This window comes from Martes martes (assembly GCF_963455335.1).
Source record: "Martes martes genome assembly, chromosome: X".
NCBI lineage: Eukaryota > Metazoa > Chordata > Mammalia > Carnivora > Mustelidae > Martes > Martes martes.
This window is the reverse complement of record NC_137897.1, coordinates 40,993,729-41,009,282: the sequence shown is the minus strand read 5'-3', so window position 1 is coordinate 41,009,282 and position 15,554 is coordinate 40,993,729. Positions and strand designations below refer to the sequence as shown.

The 15,554-nt window shown below is 53.2% G+C and overlaps 1 protein-coding gene across 1 annotated transcript; it reads right to left on the bottom strand.

Annotated features, from left to right (window-relative positions):
• Positions 1–402: 402 nt before the first annotated feature.
• Positions 403–14,201, bottom strand: CCDC22 (CCC complex scaffolding subunit CCDC22). Its single transcript, XM_080795131.1, has 17 exons — positions 14,040–14,201; positions 12,799–12,976; positions 6,980–7,112; positions 6,059–6,165; positions 5,855–5,921; positions 5,572–5,750; positions 3,997–4,191; positions 3,444–3,506; positions 3,238–3,357; positions 2,553–2,672; positions 2,350–2,466; positions 2,142–2,243; positions 1,951–2,058; positions 1,689–1,784; positions 1,387–1,446; positions 1,233–1,307; positions 403–784 (listed from the first exon to the last, which is right to left on the bottom strand). Exons 1-17 carry the CDS (start codon positions 14,087–14,089, stop codon positions 671–673), a joined length of 1,884 nt encoding a protein of 627 aa, XP_080651257.1. The 5' UTR covers positions 14,090–14,201; the 3' UTR covers positions 403–670.
• Positions 14,202–15,554: the final 1,353 nt, after the last annotated feature.

Here is a 15,554-nt window from a genome sequence, read left to right as displayed (position 1 = left end):
CTGTCAACCCACAACCCCCGAAGCACACATCCACGACCTCCCCCTGCCTGGCACACACATGCATGTGGTGTCACATGGGGTGTACCCAGCGCACCCCACCCCCACCCTGCACAGGAGCAGCCTTGGTACCTTTAGGATCTCAGGTCCCAAAGAGCCACACAAACACACCCCAGTCATGCACATTCTCATGCAGCTCCCAAGACATCAGCTTGCTCACACAGGCCAAGAGAACACACAGGGACATCACAAGTGCATGCACATGCACTTGGCGCCCCAGTGGGTCTCTGGGGTCCCCAGTGGGCTTTCACAGCCACACCCACGGAATCGCCAAATAGATCCCATGTCTCACCTGCCACCCGCCCCACCTCCCCGGCCTTGAACGCTGTGTCCCCACCCAGGCCTCAGCTTAGACTGCAGACAGAGCCCCTTCTTTATTTGGGATCCAAGGTCCTAACCCCAGCGCCCTCTCCAATAAACGGCAGCCAAGTTCCCATGCTCTGGATGATCACCCCAGATCAGGGTTGGGGTCAGGAGGGCGGGGGTCTGGGCCCAAGGCCACAGCAGGAGGAGGGCAGCCAACAGAGGGAATGGCTAGGGCAAGTGCTTGGCCAGCGCCCCCAACACCCCAGCTCCCTGCCCCAGGCCAGAAGCAGACCAGCGCTGCGGCTCCTCAGGTCTCCCGGACCCGCCCCAGGAGGCTCGCGTTCTCCTGGCGGAGGGCTCTGTAGTCCTCGCGTATCTTCTCCAGGTTGCTAAGGGTCTTTTTCCCCATCTCCGTCTCGATCTAAGGCAAGGCAAATCACACGCCTTCAGTGTGTGGGGCCCCTGTCCCAGTTCCTGCTTGCCACCCGTCTCCATTAAGGCCGCTTGAGGCCCTCTCCTTGCTCCTCCCACCCTCCTCCTGCAACAGCGTGCTGTGCCCTAACGCAGGGCCTTTGCACGTGCCATCTGTTTGCCTAAAGTGTCATGTGCTAACGTGGCAGCATGAGCCATCACATACTCTGGCTGAAGCCTCTGCCGATGGCCAAGGGAGGCAGGTACAAGGTCCTTCCGGGTGGAAGCTGGGGCCCAGAAGAGGCTGCTGGCTGGTGCCAGGTCACACACACAGCTACTAAGGGGCAAGGTTGAGAGTCCAGCCATAGGTTATATCTGCTCCCACAGCCTCTCTGGGCATAAACTGAGGTGCTGTCCACTGGCTTGCCTTGGTTTCCCCTCCTACCCCCGGGCCTCACCTGCTCCTCAAGGTCTCGAACTTCCCGCATGATTGTGCCCGTATCCTCGATGGTCTGGATGAGCTGGCTGCAGTTCTGGGGACGGCAAGAGCAGAAGGCTTGCACCCCCACCACACCCCACCCCAGCCAGCCCCCAGCATGCTTCTCCACTCACCTCGTGCAAGGCAGCTAGATACTTGTATGCCTTCCGAACAGCGTCATCCTTCTTGGCATCCTGACCAGACAGAAGGGACCAGTGGGCTTCCCCCTCGCCCCCCACACATACCACCTCCAGGACCCCAAGGCCACCCTCTCCCACTCCCCTGACTTCCCCCTCCATGGCTTACAGCAGAGCCCAAGCCGCAGTGTATCTACACAGCTCACACCAGGCCGAGGCCCAAGCCAGCCTATGAGCAGACAGGCAGGCGGGAGCCTAGCACTCACCGTACCCCCGACCCAGCCCAGTCAGGCCCCCACCTTGAACACAAGCTCATCCGTCACGGCAAATGTCCGGTCCAGCTTCCCAGACAGGGAGTTGATTTCCTTCTGAAGCTCCTTTGTGTCCGACAAGATCTGGCAGAGAACAGGGCAGCCATGAGCCCACACTCACAACCAGACAGTGGCTAGAGAACTCTGCCTTTCAAAGGGCGTGAGGTCCCTGTGTGGCCACGCTACATGCTTCTGCCCCTTGCGCGTGTCTGCCTGTCGGCCCCAACCCTCCATGGCCACAGTGATGCACCTTAGTGATCTCTTCCTTCTGCTTCCGGATGTTGCCCACAATCTCCAGGATGCGCTGGGTATAGGCCAGTCGGGACACGTCTCTAGGCAGGGTCTCCAGCTCAGACACCTAGACAGGAACACGGCAGACGCTCTCCTGGGACCCAGTCCCCATCCACTCCAAGCCACTCAGGGCCCCCGCACGGGCCTTACCAGCTGCTTATAGACCTCCTCCTTCCTGCGGGCCTCTTCGGCAGCCGCTCGAACACTCTGGTGCAGCTCCTGGATCTCTGCCAGCCGTCGAGAAGATTCCAGCTGCCAGGGCCCCAGGGGCAGAGGGGCAGTGAGCACAGCACAAGGATGGCCCCCTAGGAGGACCCAAACCCGCCCCTACCCACAGCCCAGGGACCTGACAACCTACCTCTCTGCAATCCTGGAGCTTTCGGAGGTGGCGGTACTCAGCCAGGAGAGGCACCCGGTGCTTTTCCCACTGACCCGCCAAGTGGATGACCCGCTGGGCGCTACTCTCTACCACGAGCTGGGGGTGATGGGAGGGGATCCGTGTCACACAGGCTGGACCCCTCCACCTCTGGCCCTCCCGCCCAGCCCCGCTGCCAGCCCCACCTGCAGCTTGGCGAGGTTGGCAGCCCCATCAGGCAGCAGCTCCGCCGCCCGGCTCTTCAAGCGCAGGACCTGCTCACGCTCCGCCACGCTGAGCTCGCTCTGACGACGCTCTGCCTCTACCTGGCACCCCAAGACCCCTGCTGCTGTCAGTGGAGGAGCCCAGCCACACACCACAGCCCTTTAGCCCCCACCCAGCCTGAGCGCCCCCAGATGACAACATACCCCTCCACCCTCTAGCAGCCCTCTGAGCCCTCTTGATGGTGACAGACACCCACAGGCCCATCTGATCCCTCTATCTCCACAATGATCCCCTCCCCCTGCCCCGGAAACCCTGACAAGGCCCACAAGCCCCTGCCCAGACAGACCCTCTCACTGCTCACTCCCCTCTGATTCTCACAGACACCAACATATCCTGACCGAAGCCCACAGGTGCCCCTGACCGAAGCCCACAGGTGCCCCTAACCCCCACAGCTCCAACGCCCCTGACCCTATACCCCCCTCTCACCCCCACTGATTCTCCTGAACCCTCAAGAGCCCACAGGTCCCCGAGGTTGCCTCTGAACTCTTCCGACATCAGCAGACCACCACCAAGCCCTCTCAGCCCCTTTAAGTCCCTCTAGGCCCTCTAGGCCCTGCCAGGACCCAACCCCAGGTGGGCAGCCCCTCCCCCATCCCCATCCCCCACCTGCACGAGGTTGATTCCCAGGGTCTTCATGTTGGCTTCAACCTCTTCGATGTTGCGGTTCACTCCCTCCAGCTGTTCCCGAAGAGACTCCAGTTCCTGCTCTTGGGCTGCCCTCGTGTCCTGGGAGAGACAGGCCAGTGGGGGCGGGGATGTCAGGCCTGCTAGGCGGGGCGGGAGCCCAGAACCCCCTCCGTTGCTCCACTTACCTGCTCAGGCCGCTGGGAAGGGGCTGGCACATCGCACACCTGGGCTGCCTGGACCTCGGGCTCCTGGGGGAGTGAGACGGGGGTATCCTGGCTGTCAGAGAAGGCCCTGCCTCTCCCAGCCCAGCCTCAGCAGCCCCTCCGAGAGCCATACTCCTGTCCACTCAACGGCTGATGGCTGTCAGAGCAGGTTTAGGGGACCCAGACATTCTGAGACCGCAGGCTGGAGTTCTTGCTCATGAAGAAACCTCCCAGACCCCGATACGAGAAGGATGAGGGCCCCTCTAAGTCAAGGAGCGAAGACGTGTCCAAGGAAACCGTCCGGGGGAAGCTGGGGTTTGCACAAAGCACCCCTACACCCTGCCACGGTTTCCACCCCTCCCCCCCTTTCTCCACGGAAGCCCTTGAGAAGCCAGGGGACCCCCAGCGCACAGAGGGCACACCCAGTGGGGACACGGGAACCTGTGTTGATAAAGTGTGTCGTCTGCACAGAGAGCAACCCTGCAAGCCTGCCTCGGCCCTGCCAGCCCGCCCAGGGCCACTCAGACCCACTCACCGGATGGAAGGTGAACTTCTCTGAGTGGGTGAAACGGGAGCCCTTGGCAGCACCAGTCCTGGCCCCCACACCCCAGACCTGCAGCAGCTCTCCCAGGTCTCGGGCTTGCGCGGGAGCCCCTGGTCGGCCCCAGGTCTGGCGGAGATGCTCAGCCAGGTGCTTCTGCAGCCGCTGTCTCTGGGCCCGTGTATCCTCCTGGATGCAGAAGGCAGCGCAGACAGGAGGCTGTCGAGGCCAGCTGGGCACCCAAGGTCCTGCCTCCTCCAGGGAGCCGCCTGACAAAGGGCTACCACCCAGTTGCCTCTCCCACCGAGGGGGCCCAGTCCTCCCCTCTCGGGATGCACCAGGTCTGGGAGGTCCCCAAGGACAGGGTTCCCCCCTCCCAGCCATGCTTCTCTCCACCCATTGGCTCCCCACACAGGAGGCAGCTGAGGGAAGGGAGAGAGGCAGCAAATCAGCAGCCTCCAAATCAGAGGTTGATGGGGCAAGGCTACGTGGGGACAGAGCAGAGACAGAGTCAGAGGTGCTGGGCAAAGAAGCGGTGGAAGCAGAGTAGGAGAGAGAGAGAAAGAGAGAGAAAATGAACAGAAGCAGTTTCGAGACAACTGGGGAAATCTGATTACGAACGCAGTGACGGATGGTATTAAGGTGTTAATGTTATCAGGTGCGAAAATGACCCAGAGGTTACCTTAAAAAGTGGATACCCTTTTGAGTTAAGAGATGTATACTTCAGTATGTAGAGTCAAAATGGCATGCATACTGGGATTTGCCTTAAAATAATACTGAAAAAAAAAGAACAACTGGGGGAGAACAGATGAAGCAAGACTGGTGAAAGGCTCATAGTTGAAGGTGGCTGAGGGGCACCTAGGATTCATTAGAATATTCTGTGTCTGAAAATGTCTAATGAGTTTAAAAAAGATAAACGTCCAAAAAATTAATTAATTAATTAAAAAGAAGTCAAGATGGAAGAAATGGCAGCAGGGGACGCAGGGGCAGGTGGAAAGTGAGTGCCAGAGGTGAACAGAAGGGAAGGGGAGAGACAGTCTGGAAATGAGGAGACAGACGGAGGAGCAAGAACGGAGGGGCAGCAACACCACAGAACGAGAACAACAGTGACCAGAAGAGCCAGCACAGAGACCTAGGGATGGAAAAAATGAGCACGGGGGACAGTGGCAGAGACAGAGAAGGAAAGAGAGACTCAGGGCCAGGAAGAAGGTAATAGAAACAGGAAGGAAGGGGGCAAACCCTGACCTCTCTGGTTGCTAAGAACATGCCGGTTGTTCGGTGGAGCATTAGCCTGAGGGGAAGGCACTATCACCCCCGCCCAAGTCTCAGGACTGGAAACCGAGGCTCTGGGGTGGGGGGAGAAGAGAGTGACCGGTCTGAGGTTCCCAGTCCTTCGGACTTCAGTGTTCTCTCAGGGGAAGAGCCAGGTAGGCGCATGCAGAGGGGAGGTGATGAGGGACCAAGTGGGGAAAGGAGGGCACAGAGGACCAAGGGATGCTGAGATGGGAGCAGTAGGAAGCAGCCATGAGCAGGGGCCTCGGAAGCAAGGAGCCAAGCTTCAGGCTGTACCTGGGTGGGGTGGCGGGGTGCCCGGTGGACCCAGTCCTCGTCTCCAGGGCGGTCCCGGCCCGTGTGCTGGCAGAGCTGGATGGCATGGCTTTCGAGGAGTGAGGCCACCCTCCTGGCAGGCTGGGGCACCTGGGTGGGGGCTGGGAGCAGCAGAGGACTCGCCTGGAACTCCCGGGGCTCTGGAGGTAGGAACAGAGTCAGCTAGCCCTCCTGCCGGGTCCAGGGCGCCAGGCCTACCACGTCCATCCTTCTCCTAAGCCCCTCCCCACAACCTCAGGCTTACCTCCTCTGGAACTCAAGTCAGGCAGGACCAGCCTGGTGGTGTGGAAAGGCTTCTGGGAGGCGGAGCCCTGGGGGGAGAGCAGAATCAGAGCCTCCATGAGGAACTGTGCTGGGGGCCACTGGTGGGAAGGGGGCCAAACACCTGAGCACCCAGATAGGGCCAAGGTGGGGATGGGCAACATCGATGGGAGTTGGTGGGTCCCACCTGGAGGTGCTGTAGCTTGGGAGTGCGGAGGAGGGGTGGGACCCAGGGCAGGGCCAGCTGGTCCCGGATCTGGCTCCCAATGGCCCGGAGAAGGATAGCTGAGTCCCCTGTGGGGGAGTGCGGAAGGAGCATCCATCAGGTGACAAGGCCATAACGCCAAAAATACAAACCCTGGGAAAGCAGCCACGGCTCCCGGACCGCCCCCCCAAAAGATGCATATCTAGCTAGCTAGCCTTCTCACCCTCGGCCATTCAACAAGCAGTTACGGAGAACCTACTGCATACCAGTCACTGTTCTAGACTCTTGGGATACTTCAGTGAACAAACCGAGAAGCACCCCTGCCCTCACAGAGCCGGCAAGCTGGTAGAGGAGAACATGATTCAGGTCAAAAGTACAAGACAGAAAGCTGTCAGGTGATGATCTGAGAGGAGGGTAAAGATCACTGAGAGGGGCACGCAATTTTAAACAAGGCAGTCCGAGGAAGGCCTCCCCGAGGTGACATGAGAAAAGAGCCTCTAAAAGGTAAGAGGGTGAACCAGGAAGATATCTAGGGGAAGAATAATCTGGCAAATATAAAGGCCCCGAGGCAGGAGCACACCTGGAGGGTCAGAGAAGCACCAAGGAGGCTGGTGTGGCTGGAGTGGTGGGGAGGGGAGTGAGAAGGAGGAGGAGGAGGAGAGGCCAAGGTCCCTCCCAGCACCAACTTCCCACCTGGGGCAGCCCAAGCCCAGGACCCTCTCCCCCTGCCCTGACTCCCCTCCCCCAGCCCCAATCCTCCCCTGCCCCCCAGCTCTCCCAAAGATACATCTCCCACCCCACCCCCAGTCAACCTTTTTACCACCTCCACCTGTCTCACGCCCCTACGACACCCAGGAACACCACGCTGTCCTTCACCCCCACCATGCCCTGGGCAGACCATACCTGCAGGCTGATCTGCATCCTCAGAGGCATCAGAGGGCAGACGCTCAGCCAAGAAGAGAAGCAGGTCCCGGAGATCAGGCTCACTGGGGTAGAGGAAGTTCTGATAGCCAAGCTCCAAGGGATAGCCCAGGTCCTAGAGGTTGGGGAGGTAGCCTCTATCAGTCAGACAGGCAGAATTCCCCTGTCCCGGGAGCCCTGGGCCTGGACCACAAAGGCTCCCACTCTCTCACCAACCACCACCCTCTCAACTTCACCTTGACTCCCCAAAGGCCTTCAGGCCTCTGCGGGGAACAGGGGTGGGAATCACAGAGTGATTATAGTCAATGCTACAGAGAGCAAGAAGTAAGAAAAGCTCTGGCCTTTCTAACTAGGACCCCAAATCCACACATCACAGAGAAGACAAGTATTTCTGAATCCCGGAAAAGGAACAAAATTTTTAAAGAATATAATTACCAAAGTCACAAAAGTGATGACAAGCTAGAAAAAAAAATATATATGGAGTTCACATCACAAGCAAAGAGTAAATCTACAAACAAGCAGAAAAGACCAGCAATGCAAGAGAAAAGTAGGCAAAAGATAGGAAGAGGCAGTTCACAGAAAAAGAAATGAAAATGGCCCTTCAACCTAGGCAAATACGCCCAACCTTGCTGCAGACTGAAAGCACACAGAGAGATCTCACACACACACATCACTGATCCAGGACACAGCGACGATCCGTCCTCCGGGTGCGTGCTGGGAGGGAGATACCATTGCTAGGGCAGCGCTCCTGCCCAAAACCTGAATCCTCTCATTAGAAAACACTCCGACCAAAAGAAAAGAAAAAGAAAACACTCCGACCAACTCAAGGGGTAAGCCAGTCCAGGCAACAGCCAGCCTAGGCTCTTCAAAAACATTTGTCATTACAAAAGAAACATAGAAACAAAAACCAAGGAGGACTGTTGACTATGCAAGATTAGAGAAGTAACAGTGAAACAAAATGTAGGGTCCTTGATTAGATACATCCCCCAGTTAAAACAAAACAAAACAAGGGGCGCCTGGGTGGCTCAGTGGGTTAAAGCCTCTGCCTTCAGCTCAGGTCATGATCCCATCGTCCTGGGATCGAGCCCCGCATCATCGGGCTCTCTGCTCAGCAGGGAGCCTGCTTCCTCCCTTCTCTCTCTGCCTGCTTCTATGCCTGCTTGTGATCTGCCTGTCAAATAAATGAATAAAATCTTTAAAAACAAAACAAACAAACAAATAAAAACAAATAGCAACAGAGGACATTTTGGGGACAGCTGGGGAAATTCCACCAGGCACTGGATATGAGATACTGTTGTTCTAATATATTACTATCAATCGTTAAGTATAGACTATCAATATTAAAATTCAGGGATACGATCACGATACTGTAGTTATGCTGGCAAATGTCCTACTTAGGAGAGGTGTGATGAAAATTGTAGGTGTGAGGTATCCTGCCGTCGGCCACTTTCAAATGGTTCGGCAAAGAAGTGTGTGTGTGTGTGTGTCTGTCTGTCTGTCTGTCTGTCTGTGTATCTATATACAGAGAAAAGAATGGCGCACAAAGCTAACAAACGTTTGTCTAAGTACAAAGCTGGGGAGAAAAATGATACCGAGATATCATTCCTCACCTACTGAAGGGGCACTAATCAGTGGGCCAGGCTATGGAGAAGCAGGTGCTCTCCCCAGTGCTGCTGGTGGGAAGGCAGAAATGAAACAAAGCCAGGTGAGGGCAACTGGGCAAAACTGGCCAAAAACAACATCTGCTTTTACTCTTCCACCTCGCTAAGCCTGCTTTGAGGAGCTGACCATGAAGCCATGCCCCGAACAATTCAAGAGGACAGATGCACAAGGTTCCTCTTTACAGCATTATTTGCAAAATACTGGAAACGCCCTAAATGTCTAAGCATTTAATACATTAAATGCCGCTTTGGGGGGGATTAAAAAAAAAGGTAAGAAGGAGAAAAGAGTCTTCCTCCTCTGCATGAGGAAGACTCTGATTACCTACCTTCTAATTCTTTTTTTTTAAGATTTTATTTATTTAAAAAAAAAGATTTTATTTATGTATTTGACAGAGAGAGCAAGCGAGCACTGGCAGGCAGAACAGCAGGCAGAGGGAGAGGGAGAAGCAGGCTCTCTGCTGAGCAGGGAGCCTGACACAGGGCTTGATCCCAGGACCCAGGGATCATGACCTGAGCCGAAGGCAGACACTCAACCAACTGAGCCACCCAGGCGCTCTCTCCCTTTTGATTCTTACAGTGCTATCAGATGCTGCTTTCTTCTACCACTTCTGAGATAGAGCATCTCCTCCTCCAGCACCCGTAAAAAATGAATACCAGTGATGATGATAACGGTGGATACTGTGTCAAGCCCTCTCTATTTTCCATGCTTCGATTCCTTAAACCAAACGCGGGAATGGGTAGCTAGTCTTTATTTTCCCTTGTTTTATAGATTTCCCATAAATTAAAATGACCAACTCTACCACAGTGCTGTGATTTCCGAATTACCCTCAAAAGGCTGTGGGTTCACTGCCCTCACCTCCTCTTCCTCCGCGTGACAGACTTTATTAATTTATGACAGAGCATGGGTCCCTTAGGGAGCCTTTTCTCGACAGAACAGCCACGGTAATGAAAAAAAAAAAGTTGCTAAAGAAGAAATACAAGGGGCGCCTGGGTTGCTCAGTGGGTTAAAGCCTCTGCCTTCAGCTCAGGTCATGGTCCCAGGGTCCTGGGATCGAGCCCGGCATGGGGCTCTCTGCTCAGCAGGGAGCCTGCTTCCTCCTCTCTCTCTGCCTGCCTCTCGGCCTACTTGTGATCTTTGTCTGTCAAGTAAATAAATAAAATCTTTAAAAAAGAAAGAAGAAGAAGAAATACAAATGGACAAAGCCCTGGAAAGGGAAGGGCTCTGCAAAGAAATCTTGGGAGTTCCCAAATGACCTTGGGCCCACCCTTCTGATAGTTAGAAGAGGGACTTTCTCGCTGGCTCCAAACCAGGAAGCAGATTTCTGGTTTTGCTTTTTGCCTTCCAGACTCTGCAGAGTATGCAGATGTGCTCCCTGGAGCAGAACAACCAGGAAACAGAGCAGAATATGGAAGACCATGAAGAGGAAGGATACGATGTCCAATTGTAGTCAACACAATGCTCCAAGGGGATCTATCTGTGTGATACAAGGGTTTTTAGACTATTTCAGAGAAATAGGTTCTTGCCTTGCTTCGTGGCTTGTACATATCCTAGATGGTTACTAAGTTAGGTGGATGGGACTTTTGCTACGTGTCCTGAATCATTGCTTACAACCAGAAACTGGGCAATCAAAATCTACTAAAGCAAGAAAAAAGACAGAAAGGAAAAAAGGGGGTGAATAAGTATATTCACATTGGCTTATATCTGCACTAAAAAACAAAAAACAAAAACCTAGAAAGACACACAGAGACCAGTCAAAGTGAATGGTTTGGAGCGTGAGACTCTGCGAGATATCATGTTCCTTCCATCACACCCTGGAGATCTCTCTTACCCTTTCAGTGGTTAACCACCTTTTACCTAATTAACAGTTCTTTGTATTAAAATGTCCCTGCTCAAATGACGCCTGGGGTTTCGGTCTCCAGACTGGACCCTGACTAATAAAATGACCTACTCGAAACAAAAGGGACTTAGAGGGGTCTTGGGTGGCTCAGTGGGTTAAAACCTCTGCCTTCGGCTCAGGTCAGGATCCCAGGGTCCTGGGATTGAGCCCCCCCATCGGGCTCCCTGCTCTGCGGGAAGCCTGCTTCTCCCTCTCCCACTCTCCCTGCTTGTGTTCCCTGTCTCACTGTGTCTCTCTGTCAAATAAATAAATAAGACCTTTAAAAAAAATAAAAAGGGACTTAGAGGCTTTGGTGTGAAAAGACTGGGAATGAAATCCAGCCCAGGCCACTGACTGGCTAAGGTCTTGGACCGATTACTGAACTGCCCGGAAGCTCAGTTTCCTAGCTGTAAAATGGGGTTCCCTATGTGCCTGCTTTAAGAGCTCATAGGCCCCATCAGGGTTCTGCGTGGGGCCTGAGAAACAGGCCCAGAAAGAAAGCCTGATTCTCTATCAGAGTTGCCGTTGGTCTGGAGCTCCACAGACTCTGAAAGTAGACTTCGCAGACTCAAATCCAAGATTTGCCTCTGACCCACTGTGTGACCTCGGGCAAATCACTTAAGTTCTCTGTGCTCTACTTTCCTCCTCTTGAAAAAAAAAAAAAAAAGAAGGGGGGGGTTACTGACAGTACCTACTTGAGAAAGTTGTCAGGAGAACAAAGGAATATCATACCACGTTACCACAGCACCCAGCCCAGGGTAGGCACTCAGAAAACATCCTTATTATCTGCATATGTGTGTGGATTAGGTCACAACAGGAGGATTTATGTCAGAGGGTGACCATCACAAGAGTATGAAAACCACCGGCTTTCGAGCGACTTTACTCTGGGTTTTTTCCGACACCTGCAATCAAAGAGTTGTGACTGATACAGAAACTCATTCCAGGAGTCAGGTGTGTGAAGTGACAGACACCAAAATATGGAGGTGGCTGAGTGGCAGAAAGTGGTGGGTGTGAGGCATGTGAAGAGGTGGACAGCAGAAGAACCTGAGAACCCCTGAGAGCCAGGCGAACTTGAGAGCTAAGGGACGGGCAGGGCGCCTTGGCCTCCTGGGAAGAGAAAGAAACTGCACAAGCAAGGTCCAAATTCAGGAAACCTGACCACCCTGTCCCCAGGGCTGGGGCAGGGGGAGCTAAAGGAAATTTTCACTGCATTTACTCTACTCTCCCTCTGCCACCATATCCTAGGTCTGTTGGCCAAGTTCATGTTCGTCATGTAGCCAGAGGTGGCTAGAATGCAAGCCACCAGATCAGGCCTCTCTCAGAACCATAACACCACTTACACAGAGCTCTAGCCCACTTTTTCTATATGCACTGAGTTTTACTCCTCGTAGCAACCCTAGGTGGGAAGGTGCGACTCTCACGCAGGTTTGACATGTGAGGAGATGGACCCAAAGAGGTTAAGAGACTGACCCTACATCACAGAGCGAGCAAGCCAGGAGAAATGACATTACTCAGAGGGCCTAGACATAGTAACTGGGCACAGATCTGTACTGGGGAGGTATGAGAGTTTCACCACAGGGCACTTTACCTGGGAGAGAGACAGGTTGGGAATTATTCTCAGGAGAGGCAGGGCCACGAGGGGGAATGCAGTAGAGACACAGTTCTACTTAACCAGCATACCTTCCTTCAGGTAACCCTCTGACCCCGAACTCCCAAGCGATCCTGCAGGAGCAGCCAGTCACAGTGTCCTACGGGGATGACCATGTGATCCATGCGAGGCCGATCAGAGTACATAGTGATTAATTTAGGAGAGAGCCTGACCCAAGTCAAGCCTTTTCCTGGAGCTCCTAAATGGATACCATAGTGGGGTGCTCGCTTCGGCAGCACATATACTAAAATTGGATACCATAGTGGGGGGAAATTCTAGCACTGCATTAGTGGCGCTAAGCTTAAAATGTGGGAGCCAGGGCCAGCCCAGGCTCAAACTAGATCAACTCATATAATGCTCCTAATAACTCTACTTTTATCACCTCGGTTTCAGAAATAAGGAAACCGAGGCCCAGAAGGGTCAGGGTCACACAGTTAGTAGTGAAGGTCTGAGCTACTCTCGGGCCGTTTGACCACAGCCAGCGTCCTTAACCACTAATGAATGCTCAGCCACAAGAGGAGGTGGCAGAGAGGAAAGCCGAGCATTTCAAAGGAACTCGGGGACTTTGTGAAGGAGGAAGGAAGAGGCCGTGTGTACTGGGAGAAGGGCACTCACCATGCAGGCCTGAGCCAGGCTCATAGCCAGGCGGAACCGGGCAGACATGGCCAGAGGGAGCAGGGGGCTGAGGCCGGAGCCCACGGCAGGGTTGATGACGCGCAGGCAGCGGACCACAGCTTCTACAACCAACTCCGTGGTGAAGGCTCGTAGCGTCTGCACATCTGGAGGGACTGCCCTGAAAAAGAAGAGGGCAGGCTGGAAGCAGGGCAGGCAAAAGGGATCAGGCTGGGCCCTGCTGCTTTATGGAAGCTTTAGTATTGGGGTGGGAGTGGGGCGGGGGAGGGATGGTCACAGTTCAGACAGGTCCTGGGTGTTGGTGACTTCAACTTCCGTTTGGAAAACTAAGAACTGGGGAAGTCCTTAGGTCCTAATGGTGGATGTAAGGGATCTGAATTTAAAAAAAAAAAAAAACTCAAATTGCCATATCCTTAAAAGTCTCAAAGTTCTGGGGTCTAGGAAGGGCAAGGGACCCAGGTGGCATGCCCTCTGTGTTTCTGGATCCCCAGGTATCATGTTCCCTGTACATCAGGGGCCCCTAGATATTGAGCTGCTAGGGTTTTAAGACTAGGTATCTCAAGGCTCAGGTTTGCAGGAGTTCCCAATGTCAAGGTCCCTAGATGTCAAGATCCCCGGATATCAAGACCTTCTAGTTTCAAGTAACCCAGAAATCAGGCTCCCTAGATGTTGGCATCCTCGGTTTTTAGGGTCCTTGAATGCAGAAGTCCTTGTGTGTCAGGGTGACTAAGTGTTGAGGCCGCCAGATTTTAAGGTCTGGGGATTTTAAAAGCCCAGGTGTTGGGAAACAGGGTTTGAAGGTTCCCAAGTATCCAGTCCCAGGGTTTTTGAGTGCCAGCATCCTGGGTGTTTAAATTCCCTGGTTCTCAAGATGGCTTAGATCTTCTTAATACCAGGGTCCCAGAGTATTGATGTCAAGAACTACATACTTCAGGATCCTGGGTGTTGAGGATCCAAGGTTTTAAGCTCTGGAGATGTCTGGGTCCTGGAATTTGGGGTTTACCAAGTGTTGGGGGCGAAGGGTTTGTTTGGGAGCTCCCTGCTGTCAGAGTGCGTGCATGCGCGTGTGTGTGTGTCTGTTTAAGCAGGGGGTGTCTTAGGGTCCTGGAAGTTAGGGCCCCAGATGTCAGGGTCTGGGGTTTTAAGGTTCCCGGGTGACTGGGTCCAGAGTTTTGGAGTCCCGGATGTGGGCATTCCGGGGTGGGCGGGGGCTGTGTCCTTACGTGCCGGCCTGGCGCAGGGAATGGATGAGGATTCGGTCCGCCTCCTCCATGGTGGAGCGGTGTTCGAGTCTGAAGTCGGGTCCAGGGCCGGGTCCGAGCAAGAGAGGCGCAGTTGAATCCCCGTTCCGCACTCGCGGTCCAAGGAGTGTCACAGGCTGCGCGGGGAGAGCCGGGATGTGTAGTTCGGAGGACGAGTGTGGCGCACGCCGGATGCCTGGCGGCGTCCTTGTGCGAAGGTGCGTCTGCAGGCTTGGGCGTGCAATGGCTGCTGGGAGTTGTAGTTCTTCCGCTTGCAGTCCGGTGGGTTCTTCCAAGGGGGCAATTAAGTGTATTTTGAGCGAGCGAGCGAGCGAGAGCGCGCACACCTCTGTGTGTGTGCGCCTGTCTATGCGCGTGAGCGCGCGCGCAATGGTAGAAAAGGGACCGGAGGGGAGAGAGGCTTCCTGACTCGTTCATTTAAGGCGGCATTCATCTTCCATATCGTAAAAGTGTATAAGTTAAGGGCAAGGGCTTTAGCATAAAGCGGCTACGATTGCGTCTCAACTTTTTAGCTCACGTGTTTAGCTCAACTAGCTAAAGGTGCAACCGTGGGCAGGTTATATAATTTGCCTGTGTCTGTTTCCTCATCTGTAAGGAATAAAACAATTTATGTAAAGCATTGCTACTCTGTACCTGACACATAATACAGTAGGAAAACGCTACGTAAATTGTAACCACTAATATTCATGTATTCCATAAATGCTTTCTCTTAATGTTATACATATGTGTACAGGCCAAGGAATAATTACAGAGTAAACATTCATGTAACCACCATTCATTAAAAAGACCACCCTGTCTCCTGCTCAGTAGTGCCCTGTTTGTCAAAAATAAATCATGTTTGCATATATATGGGGCTCAGTTTCTGAACTCTATTCTGTTCTTAATTACTGTAGCTTTATAACATTCCTTAATATCTGATCTGGAATGTCCTCCCACTTTGTTCCTTCTCAGAGGATTTTGGCTCTTCTAGATCCTTTGTATATCGATCTAAATTTTAGAATCAGTTTGTCAAATTACAGGGAAAAATCTTTCGGGATTTCATTTGGGACAGTCATTGAATCTCTAAATCATTTTGGGAAGAATTGACATTTTCACAACATTGACTATTTCTATTAGTAAATTTAATATATCTCTCCATTTCCTTAGGTCCCCTTTAATCACTTGACAGTATTTGAAAATTTTTTCCCATAGAGATCTTACACATAAGTATATTATGTTAGGTCTATTTTTACACATTTCAAAGTTCAAATACTGTTGGGAAATGATATCATTTTTCTTATTTTAATTTCTGACTGGTATATATTTTATAAAAATATTTTTAAAAAATCAGTGCCTTTTCTGTTGTCAGGCTCTAGCCCAAAAATGTCCCATCTTTTCCCCTATTCACCCTCCCATCCAACCCGGCTACAGCCCCGCCCTGTGACCTTAATCTCTCTAAAGCTGGGCGAAGAGAGGGGGGCTGTGTGCAGATGGCTC

Excerpts from the sequence above, each read along its gene's own strand:
- CCDC22 (XM_080795131.1), bottom strand. The coding sequence starts at position 14,089 with ATGGAGGAGGCGGACCGAATCCTCATCCATTCCCTGCGCCAGGCCGGC. Across the intron at positions 6,166-6,979 it reads GGATGCAGATCAGCCTGCAG|GGGACTCAGCTATCCTTCTC; the intron begins GTATGGTCTGCC and ends ACTCCCCCACAG. Across the intron at positions 5,922-6,058 it reads CCAAGCTACAGCACCTCCAG|GGCTCCGCCTCCCAGAAGCC; the intron begins GTGGGACCCACC and ends CTCTCCCCCCAG.